The sequence below is a fragment of the Mauremys reevesii genome, linkage group 24 (assembly GCF_016161935.1).
Source record: "Mauremys reevesii isolate NIE-2019 linkage group 24, ASM1616193v1, whole genome shotgun sequence".
NCBI lineage: Eukaryota > Metazoa > Chordata > Testudines > Geoemydidae > Mauremys > Mauremys reevesii.
Window position 1 is genome coordinate 3,670,988 of NC_052646.1, and position 14,557 is coordinate 3,685,544.

Consider the following 14,557-nt stretch of genomic DNA (forward strand, 5'->3'; position numbering starts at 1 on the left):
AGCAAAGTACATTGAACACCATCATCCTGACCACCTACTGCTCATCGGGCACGTTTTGTCAGCAGAAACAAAAGGGATTTCCAAAGGAAGTCACGATCTTTATCCCCATTTTCCAGATGGGGAAACTGAGGCCCTGAGAGGCAAAGTGACTTGCCCATGGTTATCCAGAGGGACAGTGGCAGGGCCAAGAACAGAATCCCAGTCCAGTGCACAGTCCACCAGATAGGAAGCACCCAGATTTGCGGCAATTTCAGAGCCGGGTCAGCTACCCGGAAGCCCACTACACAGCTTCTTAGCTCTCACTGGAGCAGCAGGAGACTTTGAAAACATTCAGGGCCAGGTCTTCAGCTGGGCAGCCAACGTTCCTCAGCTCTGCCCTTGCTGGGATCCCCTCAAAGGGCTAACGGGGAATTAGGTCTCCGCGACCCAAGAAGATCACCAGCCAGAGCCGGTCAGTTACATGCCATGTATGTTGACACCTGGCCTGCTGGAAGGCAGGCTGAGACTGACCCATTTCACAGAAGCCACTGGACACATATTAGAGGGTTCTGTTGTTCTTTTGGCCTGAGCATTTAGACAATATTCAGGGCCTCGCTGGGTCATTCAGAAACAGATGATACGAGGCAGGTATATTCTTTGCTGCAATCCTGTTTATTTACAAAGAGTGAGCACAAGGTCTCGTGCCCCTGAACACAGTAGGAACAAACAGTCCCCATTTTCCTTGTTCAGTGATCCTCGCGCCTGCCTCTCCAGTGTGTTCTGTGCCCAAAGAGCTCTGCCTCTGCTCTTTCTCAGTGTCACTCGCGACATTGTTTCTCTTGCTGTCTGCTGTTCACACACCCAGCTTGCCTAACACTCACCTTGCCCCAGCCTTTGCAGTCAAGGAACCCCTCAGCCCACACAATTTAGCATCTCGATTAACCCTTGCCATACATTGCCTTGGGCGGTGGCTTCTATTGTTTCCAGCTCTCACTGTGTAAAAGGGGGCTTACTTACTCCTTCCCTTTACCCTGGAAGAAGGCTGCTTGGCTTTAACCAGGTCTGTGATTGTCTTAGATCAAAGGCCTGCTTGATGGCCATTAACATATCCTGGCATAACAGCAACCTACAAGAGAAAAGGCTCCATAACCTACACAGACATCGGTTTCCAGAAGGCTTCAAATGGGATTTAAAACCAGTCAACACCCGGGGCTGGGTTGTTTTCAGCTGTGTAAAACCCACATAACTGTCAAGCCAGGGAATTGCGAATTAACTCAACAGCACTAGCAACCAAAGCTGTCTGCTCCAAACAGACCCAACCAAGCAAGGCAGAAGCTCAGGAGGTTTCTGCCGCATCTGCCATGGATCCCAGCGACAGGTACCGATCTGCTCCCCGTGATAAGAATCCCCTCCTGGTAGCTGATCCAAAAATACATCAGCACTCCCTGCTGCTGCCCACAGGGGCTGTTTACTGAAATCAGCCTCCTCTCCACTAAGCAGCTGCACAAAATAAATATTATTCGCATCAATCAATAAAGAGGAAAAGAAGCCAGCCAGGTTCCAAATATAGAATCTCACTGTCAGAATATCTTGGTGCCCAAATGAGGAGGGACGGCAGACAACAAGGATCGGAGCTGTGGAGAAAGAGATGACTCAACCCTTTGATCCAGACATTCCTCTGTCTCCCTGTCCAACTAGCCAAAAGCAGGAAAAGCAGCCCATGGATGGGCACAAAGAGCTTTGCAAAATTCTGAGCCATTCAGGCAAGTGAAAACATCCTTTGCTTTTTCTCTGGAGTGGGCAAATCATTTCTGTGCATGGACTGGTAAATGCTCCTGGCTCAGCGGGGGTGGGGGGGATATGGACCTCTTGGGGTCCTTCCAGCCCTATATTTCTCTGATTCAATTTCTATGACTATTTTGCAGCCACTGTTCTGAAACTTGCCGGATTAAAAGGATCACAACAAGATGGTAGATCACCTCCCGCACCCCATCCCTGACTGTTCAGAACATCCCCTGAGATCTTCCCCCCTGCAGCAAAACCAGGCAAGGTCAGATCCCCGCTCGGGTAAGTCAGCATCACTCCGCTGACTTTGCTGCAGCTCGGCTGAATTACACCGGCTGGGGGTCTGCTGATTACAAAGCCAACCACCTGTTTGCTTTAGGTGGATGAGAACAAAGTCTGTGTCACGTCCATCCTTACTCACCAAGTTCTCGGCTCACGCTCCTCTTGTTTTTCTTTGGAACTAGCCTCCTGGTGGCTTGTGACTGCGTCCTTTCCAGAAATCCCACCGCACCCAGAACCAATACAGGAGAGTCGCTCCAGAATTTTCCTGGACAACAAGACGTCTTATCTCCCCAGTGTGTAGGCAGCTCAGATGAACCAGCTCTGGTTAGTTTTCTGTTGAGAGGCGATAGATATGAAAGAGCTCGGATCTATGACACCTCTCCTGGTGGGGAATTCTGGCCAGTTTCCTCTGATATTGACCAATCCCATCTGTTTCGTTCCTCCTCCTCCTCTTTATTTAACTACCACCCCCAGACTCAGCAAAGCAGCTCCAAATAAAGTGACTCAGAGTTCCTAGATTTTCATGGGATTTAAAATAAAATAATAATAATAATAAGCAGCAGCAGCAAACTCTGAAATGAGCAAGATCCTGAGAAAACCTGTTAAAAAAATATGATCCTTCCATCAAGTTCCCTTGAGACAGCCGTGAGATAGGTCTTCCCAGTGGAAAATCATGGCCTATAGCCAGCAGAAGCTAGGACAGGTTCGTTAACGTCACTCGAAGCAGCATTGCCCAGTGCCTTGATTTCTCCCGGAGCTGGAACAGCAAATCCAAGGGAATTTGAGTCCGGCTGTTCCCAGAACCACAGGATCTCCTGCCTTCGACTTAGCAGTTGCTGAGCTCAGAGAGCAGGGCGAATCAGCTGCAAAAAAAGGCGTCTCTTCCCCTTTCTCTCTCTTTGCTCTGTGGCTCAGAAGCTGGGGGATTGCAAACAGGAAACCTGTTTGACAGATAAAAATATTCTAACCAAAATGCCCAGAGGGGAAACAGGGTACGGCTAGGAGGCCGCTGAGGTGTGAAGAGAAAGAGGAGGGACAGATCTCTTAAGGTAGAATAAAACTGCATGTCACGTGTGGGGGTGGGGACTGAACCCCCAGCCGGTTAAAGGACATGGGAACTGCAGGGATTCCCGCAACTCAGCCATGCCACAATGGCTCGAGGGTGCATTTGTAGCTCCATCCATAAAGTGCTAGGTGCTGTCCAGGCATTGACGAGGGGACAGAGCTTGCAGGCTTGTCCACCTGGGATAATTGCACCATGTAACCTACAGAGAGAATTTAAACTGAAATAGTAATACTGGTATAAGCCATTCTGAGATAGAATCTGGCAGACGGAGGTAGTGTGGCCTAGTGGATAGCATACTGGACCGGGACTCAGGTGAACAGCTCTATTCCTGGCTCTGCTGCTGGGTGGCCTGTAGCAAGTCACTTTGCCTCTCTGTGCCTCGGTTTCCCCATCTGCACAATGGCAATAACGACACTGAGACCCTTTGTAAAGCATGTCAAGAGCTATGGATTATAAGAGCCAGGGGTATTATTTTTTCCCCAGTTTAATTTATGTTGCTTAAGAGGAGGTTTTAACTAAACAAACAAAAATACTTGGTACTTTGGTACTTGAAACAGTGTGTGCACATGAGGGGTTACGCTGTGGTAACTGGTCAAACTTTCCTGTGCAGACAAGGTGTTATACCAAAGTTATTAACACAGGGCTTCCGCCGATTTCACTAGACAGACTGAATGAAGCATTTCTGTGCAGAGGGGCCCTGAAATGCCCAGCTGGGTAACTGCAGAAAGTCAGGGAAAGGGGCAAAACCACACACAACAAAGAAGAAATGAAACTTGTGTTACCCCAGATAACCAGCCTGGCTGTCCAGAGTCATAGAACTGGGAGGGCTTCACAAAGGTGCATTACCCCCATTTCACAGAGGGGAAAGCGCCTGGGAGTGGAACCCAGATCTCTGGGAACGATCGCCATAGAAACAGTAAGGCACCCACTGAAGTGCATGGCATCACCCCTGAGCCAGCTGATGCCTGGGGCCAAGGGGCAGGCGATCTAACCTCAGCTGCCATTTCTGATCTGTTTAAACAACAATACTTGATGTGCCCTTCGTTACTCCAGGCCCGAGAGATGCAATTCAGATCTCTTTCTCTTCCCAGGATAGCCAGCCAGCGAGCAGGAATCCCGGCTGTCCCCAACTCTCCCTCTGCTTTCCCTTCGGCTGGGCCCACGCACCCCTGAATCTCACTCCAGATCCGCACAAAGGGAATTAACTCTTCCTGAGCCTCCGGGGGTTCCGCTGCAAACGTCCCTTTGCCTCTTGTATCCTGAGACTGTCAAACTCTCTGCAGGGACCGTCTCTTCCTCTGTGCAGCACCCGCCACAATGGGCCCTGATCTCAGCTGGAGCCTTCAGCAGCTGCTGAAATAATCATCATTATTATCCCATGGCTCCAATGTTAAATTTGCAACACACAGGGGCTAATTAGGCTGCAGGGAGAAGTTTGGCCCACTAGAGGGAGCCAGTGCCTTGCAGTTGCCTGCATTGAGTTGGGTTCATTTTTCCTTATAAGTAAATTATGGGATTTTGCTCTTTTTCTGCTTCTCGGTGGCTCACGACTCACCCCCTTTTCCTGCCAAGTATGAGCTGTTCAGACAAAGTTTCCAGCTTATGGGAGCCATTGGCGAAGTGTGATTGGCGGCCGCCCCCACCCCCTGGGACTGTTCCTCCCTCCTGGCTGGACAGATTGAAGAAGACTTTGCACAGACAGGCTAATAGCAAAACACCCGGTTGGGCTGGCCTGGATTCGGGGGAGGGAAAATATTTCTACGAAGATCAGCAGGTGGGTGGGGCCATAACCTTTGGCCCCCCTACCCCCCACCAGCTTTACGAGCTCTCCTAAATTTCTCTTTCCCCCAACTCCACTGAGAGAGGGGGGCTCTGCTCACAGCCTAGGGGGCAAATATTTCACCCCATTTTGCAGGGGGGATCAGGCACAGAGGGGGGAAGACATTCACCCAGGATCACTGGCAGAGGGGTTTAAACCTAGGACTCCTGCCTGCCAGCCCTCTGCTCTAACCACTAAGGTCTCCCCTGCCAGAGCTCGGAAAGGAACCCAGGAGTCCTGGCTCCCAAGTTGCTTCCTTAATCCATCCCTGGCCATTTTTAAATCACGACGAGCTGTTTTTGCTAGAAGCTGTGCTCTAGGGATTGTTCTGGGGCCGTTCTCTGGCCTGGAGGTCAGACGAGGTGATCACAGTGGTCTCACTAGCCTTGGGGTCTAGAAATCCCCAGCCCATCTGTGGGCTGGGTTCGATAAACGAGACCGGGCTCTTTAAGTTGCCAAAGTCCCGGCCGAACATTAATTGGTTAATTGACAAGCCTCCCGCCGGGATCACAAAATACCCAGTCCCTTGGGAACTCTGGGACAGATTCTGGGCACCCAGAATGGTGGTGGAAGCTCTGAGCCTTGAACCCACAGCCCTGCCTCAGCTCTGCCGCCTCCTTCCTCAGGAAGAGAATTGGGTCACTCGCTCGGCTCTCAGCAGCACAGCCCTGCCGGGGAGGAGAGCGCCCCCTGCTGAGTCACCCACCCCACTCCCTGCAGCAGAGGGTGCCCTGCTCTCTCCCCGGCGCCCCAGGACACTTTCGAGGACTCGCCTGGCTCCAGGCAGCTTCCCTGGCTGATGTAGCCCAGGTCAGGCCTCCAAATAGCAAATGCACCTGATCTCAAACACCTGGCAGAATACTACCAAGGGGGTCTCCTGTTTGATGGTAGTTGTTTGTCTAGCATCAGCACCCAGCATCAGAGATCAGAGCCCCCTGGCACCAGACCCTTCGCCATAAACAGGGGGGCAGCAGCCATTTATAGTCTAACGAGAGAAAGGAAAGATGATTCTCCATTCTACAAGGGGGGGACTCAGGTCAAGTGATTTGTCTAAGGTCACCCAGAGCAGTGTCTGGACTCGAACCCAGATCTTACCGCCTGGCACTCAGAAGACCCCTCTGAGCATCCCCAGGCGCCGCTAGCTGGCTGGCTTTTCAGTGTCCCAGACTGGCACGGAGGGGCTTAGCCTAGATAAGAATCAGGGCCATTTAATAGCTTACAGGTGCTGGCTGACTGCTAGGTGACCAGATGTCCCGATTTTACAGGGACCGTCCCGATTTTTCACCCTTGCTGCCTGGTCGCCCTACTGTCCGCAGCCACCCCCGGGAGCGGCGACCGAGCCCAGCCTTTCACAGCTGGCTCACGCAGCGTCTCGCGGATCCAGGGACGTTCTCCCGTCACGCCCCTCGTGTCACAGGCCCGGGCTGGCCCGGCGCTGCGGTGACACCACCCTCTCATCTCCGGCCCCAGTACCTCGCCCCAGAACTCTGCCGCGGCACTTTCCTTTTCCATGACGTCGCCAGCGGCGCTCCTTTGCTCGCCCGTGAACTAGCAGCATCTTGTGGCTTCGGTAGCTGCTTCCTGCCCTTTGCATGCAGAGAGAGCGCGAGGGGGACTCGTAAGTTCCCCTGCCTCCAGCAGACATCGCTGCCAGGGCCTCGGAGCTCGGGCCGCCGCAGGGCATGGACTCCCAGGTCAAAGAAGGACCTAGGACAGGTAGGAGCCGCGGGGGAGCTGGGGGAGACAGGAGCAATCTCGACCACGCTTCACAGGAGCGGATTTGTTCCCGCAAGGGGAGTCCAGTGAAGAGGGACGTGGGCAAGAGCCATGGAAACCAGAGTCCAGCAGGCAGGAGGGGGGCAGCGGTGCCAGGGGAATCTATGCCCCATGCCACAGCAGGACGACTGCCTGCCAGGCCTTGGGCTGATCCAATGCATGAATCCTGCAGCTGTTCAGCCAGGGGTGTGACCAGAAGGACATGTCCCCTCAGGTCCCCTCCCAGGAGCCAAGCTTGGAGAGGAGCTCAGCCCCCACCCCCAGGCAATCCTGGGGCTCTTTAGGGAGGTTGTCCAGCAGTGGGGGCTGGGTTGGGGGAATGCAGACGCCTGCCTGGCAGGGGTCGCTCCGAGACCCACACAGATCGCTCCATGCCAGCCTCCAGGCGACGTCCGCGCCCCGAGCTGCTGACCAGGGCCGGTTATGCCCCGCTCCGGAGCCATCCCTGCAATGCTTCCTCCGAGGGGAGGGGTGAGCGCGTCGCGTCTCCGTCCCAGCACCAAGGCTTTCAAAGATGGAGGCCCGATCCTCCTGCGCCTCGGGCTGGCCGGCTGGCCCAGTGCAAAGCAGATGTCAAACGCTGCCTGAGCGGAATGGGCAGCAGCCCACACTCCCGCCACGCTCGTGCTGACCGGGGGGCTAGGGACCTGAATCGGTGCCTTTCCTTTCTTAAAGGAAAAAAGGGGAGGAAATGAGAGACAAGAGGGGGAGGGGATCTCTTTTAAGGGAACAAGTTCGGCTGGTGAAAGAGAGACACTTTCGAGCCCCAAAGAAGAGCTCTGTGTAGCTCGAAAGCTTCTCTCTTTCGCCAACAGGAGTCAAAAGTCCAATCAGAGATATCGCCTCCCCCACCTCGTCTCTCTGATACCCTGGGACAAACTCGGCGGCAACAACAAGAAAAGAGGGTTAGGTCTCTTTCAAGAGAGGTGTCTCTCTCTTTTGCCCCAGCATAGGCTCTGATCCTGGAGTCAGATCCCTGGAAATGCAACCCCGTCCCTGGGCAGAGCTCCAAGGGGATCAGCTTGTGGGCACAAACACGCCTTGATCACGTTGCAGGACTGGGGCCTTGCAACGCTGCTCTCCATTCGAGAGATGAGTATTATTAAAAGGACTCTGAAACATGCCACGGCAATCGCTGGCAGACATCTCCGGGATGCTAAGGAGGTGGGATGGATCCACCGGTTTAAATAATTACTTCCTGTTTTAATTAACCGTTATTAAACACTATTGAGAGATCTCCTGTAATTAGATCAGGATTAGAACACAACAGAACAATTGCATTTCCTGTGATTGTTACAGTAGCCTTGGCGGTCTCAGTCGAGGATTAGGGCCACAAGGTGCTAGATATACACACTGGGAGAGAGTCCCTCCCCCAAAGAGGTTGCGATTACATTAAAAAACCATTAAGAGAACATTAAGCTAGCAAAAAATCAAACCCTCCAAAGTTAAGAAGTGCCCAGTTAAGGCTTCCCGTGAAAACTTGCTGCCAGGGGGCTGAATTCTGGGGCAGTCTTTGATTACACAATCACATACAGGATGGGAAGCATTTTTTCTGCATGGGTAGAAGGATGGATTTTTCCCTACCCTCTTTCTCCAAAACAGCTGAACATTTTTAGCGGAAACTTTCCCCAAGAATTCAGATACCCAGCCTGGGAAACTTCCCCCGAACGGCGAAAGTTTGGCAAAGTTTCAGAGCAACCCCAAACTGCCTGTTAGAAGGGAAAGCGTCCCGGGGCAGCTCTAGGCTTTGCTCCAGAACAAGGGCACAGCGGAGGGGGTGGCTGAGCTGACCTAGCTGCAGTCCCAGCACAGCAGCTGTCTTATTGCATCCTCAGCGAAGATTCAGCAAAGCAGCTGCATTTATTTTGCATCTTTTTGCTTGGGCGAAGAAGATGCTCAATGATCTTTCTGCCCCTCCTCACGCCTCTGGAGCAAAGTGGCTGCGTTTGGAAACTGGCTGCACCCCGAAGGATTCATTCCCTTCCCCTCCGCCCCCATGGCATCATGGACACCTGGGGAAAGCAGGCGCCAAGGGCTACCTGCAGGGTGCACTTCTGCCACCTCGAAGGGTTCGAAAGCCATGATTCAGAGCCCAGAAAATCATGAAATTTTGTTTAAAACAATAAGACATTCTGGGAGCTTCTGATTTGCCTTCTAGTTTTCTGTGCCTTTAGGATTAGACCAGGGCTCATATTTTGGAAAAATAAATACACACACACCCCAAGCTAGAAATGTATTTTAACACACACAGAGAGAGAGCTGGGAGCCTCACCTCATCACAGGACTCCAGGAGCTGGGGCTTGATGAAAAACACCCGGAATTGTGAGACTAGCGATAAAGGCCCAAGCACTGGTGGGTGTGTGAAGAACCTAGCACTGCGAGGCTTTAAGGAAGGGTGCGAGATGTACCATCTCAGAGCGCCCCCTCACAACAGACCACGGCTTTGCACCCACCCTGCCTCAGTTTCCCCAGCCTGCTCCAGCTGCAGATTGGACTCGGCAGGTAACAAGTAACAGCGTCCTTTACACTTAAGCCAACCAGAGCCCAAAACAAACTCCTTTTCTGCCAGGCTGTTCCCATCTGCAAGGGCTCCGGCTAGCCCCGGTCCTCAGCCGGCCTCCAACCCCCCCGTAGGAGCGGAACAAAGCAGCCCCAATCAGCACCAGCTGCTGGGCTCTCTGCCTCTGGGGTCAGCACCCAGCCCAGGTGTAGCAAGGCCGGGCTAATGGAACAGGGCTGGCTGGCCTCAGGCCGCCCTGTTCCCGGGGCATTTTCCAGCTCAGAGGGGACTCCCTCAAGCCAGCCCCTGTTTGGCACCATTTCCCAGCGTCAGGGTGAAATCCTGCCTCCAGGGAGTCAGTGGCAAAGCTCCCACTGGCCTGGTTGGGCCGGGATTGACAGAGCCCTTGTCACTTAGGAGGCAGGGTGACCTAGTAGATCGAACACTAGCCTGGTACTCAGGAGACCTGGGTTCTAATTCTGGCTTGCTGGGGGTGACCTTGGGCCTCAGTTTCCCCCTCCATGGATATTGTTTTGGCTGGGAGAGTCCATGGGAAGCAGGGCAGTGGATGCCATGCAGAGCTACGTTGCAGGTCAGCTCCACCTCTTCTTCCCCACCTGTGTGCGGTCCCCCCAGCTGCCTTGCATAAAGGGGCCAAAGGCCAGGCAGGAAAGAGACCTGGGATGGGGCTGAGAGCTGCGGAGGAGAAGACTCTTGCACCCGCAGGGGGAGGGGAAGGCTTCTGAGCCCGCAGGGGGGCCCTGCTGGAGGACTGACCCATTTGTTTCCATCCCCAGGGGCTGATGGCTGGGACAATCAGGGACCCCTCCTCTTCAGCACATTTAAACCCAACGGCCTCAGCAAAGACGACAATGCGGACGAGCCGGCCCAGCTGGACAGCGCCAGTGCTGGGCTCAGCAGGGCGCCAGCTGGGGCCCAGAAGGAGGAGCAGCCGCCTGGCTCTCAGAGGGACCAGGGCACCAACACCAGGGTAGGAATCGAGAGCTCTCGATCCAGCCCCTTGCGGCTTCGTGTCACGGCACCACTGTCCCGGGAGGTGTAGGACTGGCCATTCTCCAGCTGCTCGGGGCTCTGCGGTGCGGGGGGAGCGTCTGACGGGTGCAGAAGGAGGGGAGCTGGGGGAGGGTGCCCTGGGTGTCTGGCTGCTAGAGGGGGTTAAATAATGGAACAAATGCGTGCGCTGGGGGGAAATGCATCGGGTACCTTATTCAGCCCACTCTTCTGTCCACCTGTCCGTCCGTCTGTCTAGCCGCCCATCGGTGACTGGCCATTCACCCTACAGCGTCCACCCACCCACCCACTCCACAGCATCCGTCCATCCGTCACTAGCTGTCCATCCGCCCACCTTTACAGTATCTGTCCATCCATCCATCCTACACTGTCTATCCAGCCAACAACCCTACAGTATCTGTCCATCATCCAGCTACTCTCCAGTATCCATCTGTCCACTCTATAGTACCTGTCCATCCGTCCATCCTTCTGTCTCCCCGTCCCCCATGCTGCAGGGGGGGGGGCCTGTTCCCTGGCTTCCCCCCACCCTCCAATGCCCACAGAGCGGCAGAGCCCTCACAACTGCCTTAGCAGAACGCTGCAAAGATGCCCCCTCCCTCCGGCTGAGCTGTTGGTGCTTCGCCACCCAGAGCTGGCTCCTGGAGGGGGGTTATTTTTAATCAGCCTGGGACACCTGCCTGGCCCGGTCGCCCGCTCATGGCATCTCGCCCGGGTTCCTTATCAGAGAGGCCAGGGCCTTTGGTCCTAGAAAGACAGAAACCCGCCGAGGATCCTCTCGGGGTCCCTGGAAGCAGAAGCCTCTACTTGAGAAGCAGAGATTAGCTCCGCGGCGGCGTCAGCACAAAGGGAACCCCAAGGGGCTGCCGGAAAGAAGGGGCTTGGCAAAGGGGGCGAGGCCTCTCCTGCCCTCGCCGGGCCCAGGCTCGGCGCTCCGCCTGCCACATCCACCATGCTGCAGGGCGGTGCGGGGGGCTCTCCCCTCAGTCCCTGCTTCCCCAGCTTGGCACTAAGGGGGGGGGGGTGGAAGGACATGGCCCCCATCTCCGCCCCCCCTCCCCCTCATCCAGGCCTCTGTTGCTCTCACTCCCTTAGGCCCCGCTCAGCTCGTGGCCGGCGGCCAGCGCCAAGCTGGGCTGGTCTCTGCTCGGGGACCCTGCGCAGGGAGCGGAGACGCGGGCGAGGCTGGGGCCCGGCCTGGACCCTCCCGAGGCCCCGTCGGCGCTGCAGGCCTGGACCCGGGCGTGGTTCCAGCAAACACAGGCGAGCCGGATCCGCCAGCAGGGGGAGCTGCCGCCCTGGTTTCACGGCTTCATCAGCAGGAGGTGAGGGGCTGGGGCAGGTAGCCCGGAGGGGTAGGTACATGGCTGCCTGCCCTGGGCCTCACAGCAGTGTCCCCAGGACCCTGGGGCTTTTCCCACAGGCAGCGCCACGTCCTGCTGCCACAAATAGGGCTAAGGAAGGAGTTTCACCCTCCTGCCTAAATGAAGGGAGTGACCGTGGGGAAAGCCAGGGAGCCAGGACTCCTGGGTTCTTTCCCCTACTAACAGGCTGGATCTGCCCCACTCGCTGCATGCTAGGACACAGGAGGCTGCGAGCCTGCAGGGGTCCCCATGCCTAGGCTGCCCCTTTCCAAGCTCGGGGGGCGGGGGGCTGAGATATTGTTCCCGAACTACCAGCAGCACCTACCCCAGCCCTACCAGGCCGCCTCTCTCACCCAGGAGCTGCTGCTTCCCACCCGGGTTATTTCTGACCCCGTTTGTCCTTCCCGCACAGGGACACGGAGCAGCTGCTGCAGGAGAAGCCGCTGGGCTCTTTCCTGATTCGCTTCAGTGAAAGCACGGTCGGATTTGTCTTGTCGTACAGGTGAGGTCACCTGGCCGCCCCTTGCTCCTAAGCCAGCGCCGCAGGTGAGATCTCCAAGCTGCCGCAGCCCCACCTGCTGCTCTCTGTGCTCCGCCAGGCCCCCATCAATGCTGGCTGCTGAGCGTCGCACTGTGTAGGGGGGCCGGTCGATCTCTCAGAGCTAGGGATCACTGTTATTATGTGGCCCAGCTGCCTGGGGGTGGGGAGCGCCTCTGCCACCCCCCCACCCCACCCCTGGCCTCCCCAGTTCCTTGAAGACCTGGACGCCGCTGAGCCAGACGCACTGGGTGGAAGTGGCATAATTCCCATTCACTCCAGTGCGTCTGGAATTTCACCACCCCCGTGTTGATTTCTCTCCGGGCTCCAGAGGCAGGGATCGCTGCCGGCACTTCATCCTTGACCAGCTGGAAGACGAATGCTACGTGATCCTAGGAGAGGACAGCGCCCACGCCGAGCTCCAGGGCCTGCTTCAGCACTACACCACCGCCCCCGTCACCCCCTACTACGAGTTCCTGACAGCACCATGCCCCAGGGTAAGCCAGCAACTCGCCTGGAGCGCCTGGCATCCCACTGCGCATCCAGGGATCACTGGAATGCCACATCTGCCGTCACAAGACAGGCATGGGAATGTGCTGGCTGGCTGGTGTCACCACTGCCCTCTGCTGGAGGGGAGCAGAATTGCTCCACTGTGTGTCATAGGCCCTGTACTGCTGATGGGGATTCTCCAGGGCAAGCAGCAAGAGTCTGGGCTTGTGCAACATCAGGGGCTGAGGTCAGCACCATGACAGCCATGGAATCTGAGGCAGTCACAGATGTTACAGTAATTAGCACCTGAATGAATCATCCCCCGGAGACATGCAGCAGCGCAGAACTATCCCCAGTGCACGGGGAGAATTTCCCCACCATGAGGCAATTGAAAGGCAAGTTGTTCCAGGTGGCACAGTGAGTCAGTGGCATAGAAGCTGGGAGTCCTGATACCCTGTGCTCTGTTCTCCTCACTACACCCTGCACCCTAGGAAGAGAAGCCAGGTGTCCTGACACCCAGCCCTGTGCTCTGTTGCAGTTTGTTATTTTTATTGCCGTAGAACCTAGGCGTCCCAGTGCTAGGTGCTGTACAAACAGCTAAAATATGGTCCTAACCGCTGCACCGCGCTCTCTCCCCTCTCTTCTAATGCCACATCTGTCGCTCAGCAGCTTTTCCCTTTGCCGCAGAGCGACAAGAGCCGAGAGAGTGGTGGGATCCCGGCTGGAGCCGAAGCAGGGTCCGGCGCCCCACCCGAGCCAGCAAATGTCCCCCCAGCAGCAGGCGGCCAAGCATACAGCCTGGTTCTCAGACAGCCCCAGGCGCTCGGCCAACAGACCCATCCCTGCCCGCTGGCTGCAGAGCAAAGGAACCAGGGATGCCCTTCCAAGGAGGTAAACATGGACACAGAGAAAGGGGGGAGGAGGGCTGCTTAGACAGAAGCTGACCTCATTTCATTCCTCCCTTAGGCTCCCTGTTCCGTTCCCCTGCTCCCCGCCAAGGCTGGCCCCGCTCCGAGGCCGAGCAGCCCCGTGCCAGAGGCAGGGGCCTCTGCAGAGCCCTACGCCCACGTCAGCAAAGCGCCCGTCCCTGCCGAGCAGCCCACGCCGGCCCAGCCCGCAGAGGCCAAGTACCAGCAGCTGATGCGCTTCCACACCTACGCCGAGCCCCGTGAGGGCTTCCCGCCCCGTGAACGCCACATCTACTATGAACCCGACGAGCCCATCCCCTTCTATGCCATGGGGCGGGGCTCGCTGCCCAGCCCCGACCCCGAGAACGTCTATGCGGAGGTAGAGCTGGCGTGCCGGTCCCGGCCCCAGGCTCTCCCCAGAGTCCTGCAGGACACAGCCTCCACCCTGCCTCGGGGCTCATCCAGACCTCCCGCCGAGCCATCCCCAGGACACCGCAGGCTCCTCCGGAGCACGTCGGGGCAGGGCTCCCGGAGGAAGCGGCTGCCTGCAGCTCTCACTGTCGAGGAGGGCCGGGGGAGGCCGTCTGGGCCATCCTCGGAGGTGGGTACCACATGGAAGGAAAAGTGGGGAGCCGCACTTTAAATGGCCACAAGGGGGCAGGACAAGTCGAGTCTGATGGGCCCTGAAACACTCTAGGTCGCTGGTGTAAATCCAGCTGGTTATTCACATGCACTGGTTCCTTGGGGACCTGTGTGCAATGAGTTTGTTGGGGCTCAGTCCCAATCCTAGTGGGTGGGGGGCTCTCCCACAGAACCCCCCAATGCTATTTCCGCCCTCTGCTGGTAGAAACCGCGGACTTAATGGGCCAAGACCGATTTCCCCCGAACCTTCCACTATTCTGGAGTATTATGGTAATGCCTAGAGGCTGCACCAGAGATCAGGGCTGCCGTGTGCTGGGTGCTGCAGATACATAGCAAAAGCCTGTCTCTGTCTTACAGTCTATGTCGAGAAGACAGAGGGC

The 14,557-nt window shown here is 56.3% G+C and overlaps 2 protein-coding genes across 4 annotated transcripts in view; one reads left to right on the top strand and one right to left on the bottom strand.

Annotated features, from left to right (window-relative positions):
* Positions 1-2,955, bottom strand: part of LOC120390373 (death-associated protein kinase 2-like) — a 30,551-nt gene extending 27,596 nt beyond the window's left edge. For all 3 annotated transcript variants that reach the window (XM_039512998.1, XM_039512996.1, XM_039512999.1), the window contains exon 1: positions 2,186-2,955. The gene's annotated coding sequence lies outside the window, so the exon portion shown is untranslated. The remainder of the gene's footprint in view (positions 1-2,185) is intronic.
* Positions 2,956-6,449: 3,494 nt separating this feature from the next.
* Positions 6,450-14,178, top strand: SH2D2A (SH2 domain containing 2A). Its single transcript, XM_039513203.1, has 7 exons — positions 6,450-6,647; positions 10,005-10,198; positions 11,332-11,561; positions 12,013-12,102; positions 12,470-12,635; positions 13,315-13,518; positions 13,594-14,178. Exons 1-7 carry the CDS (start codon positions 6,614-6,616, stop codon positions 14,176-14,178), a joined length of 1,503 nt encoding a protein of 500 aa, XP_039369137.1. The 5' UTR covers positions 6,450-6,613.
* The last annotated feature ends 379 nt before the right edge of the window (positions 14,179-14,557 follow it).

Coding starts and splice junctions, on each gene's coding strand:
- SH2D2A (XM_039513203.1), top strand. CDS start 6,614: ATGGACTCCCAGGTCAAAGAAGGACCTAGGACAG. Junction 11,562..12,012: donor CACGGCTTCATCAGCAGGAG/GTGAGGGGCTGG, acceptor CTTCCCGCACAG/GGACACGGAGCAGCTGCTGC. Junction 13,519..13,593: donor AGGGATGCCCTTCCAAGGAG/GTAAACATGGAC, acceptor TTCCTCCCTTAG/GCTCCCTGTTCCGTTCCCCT.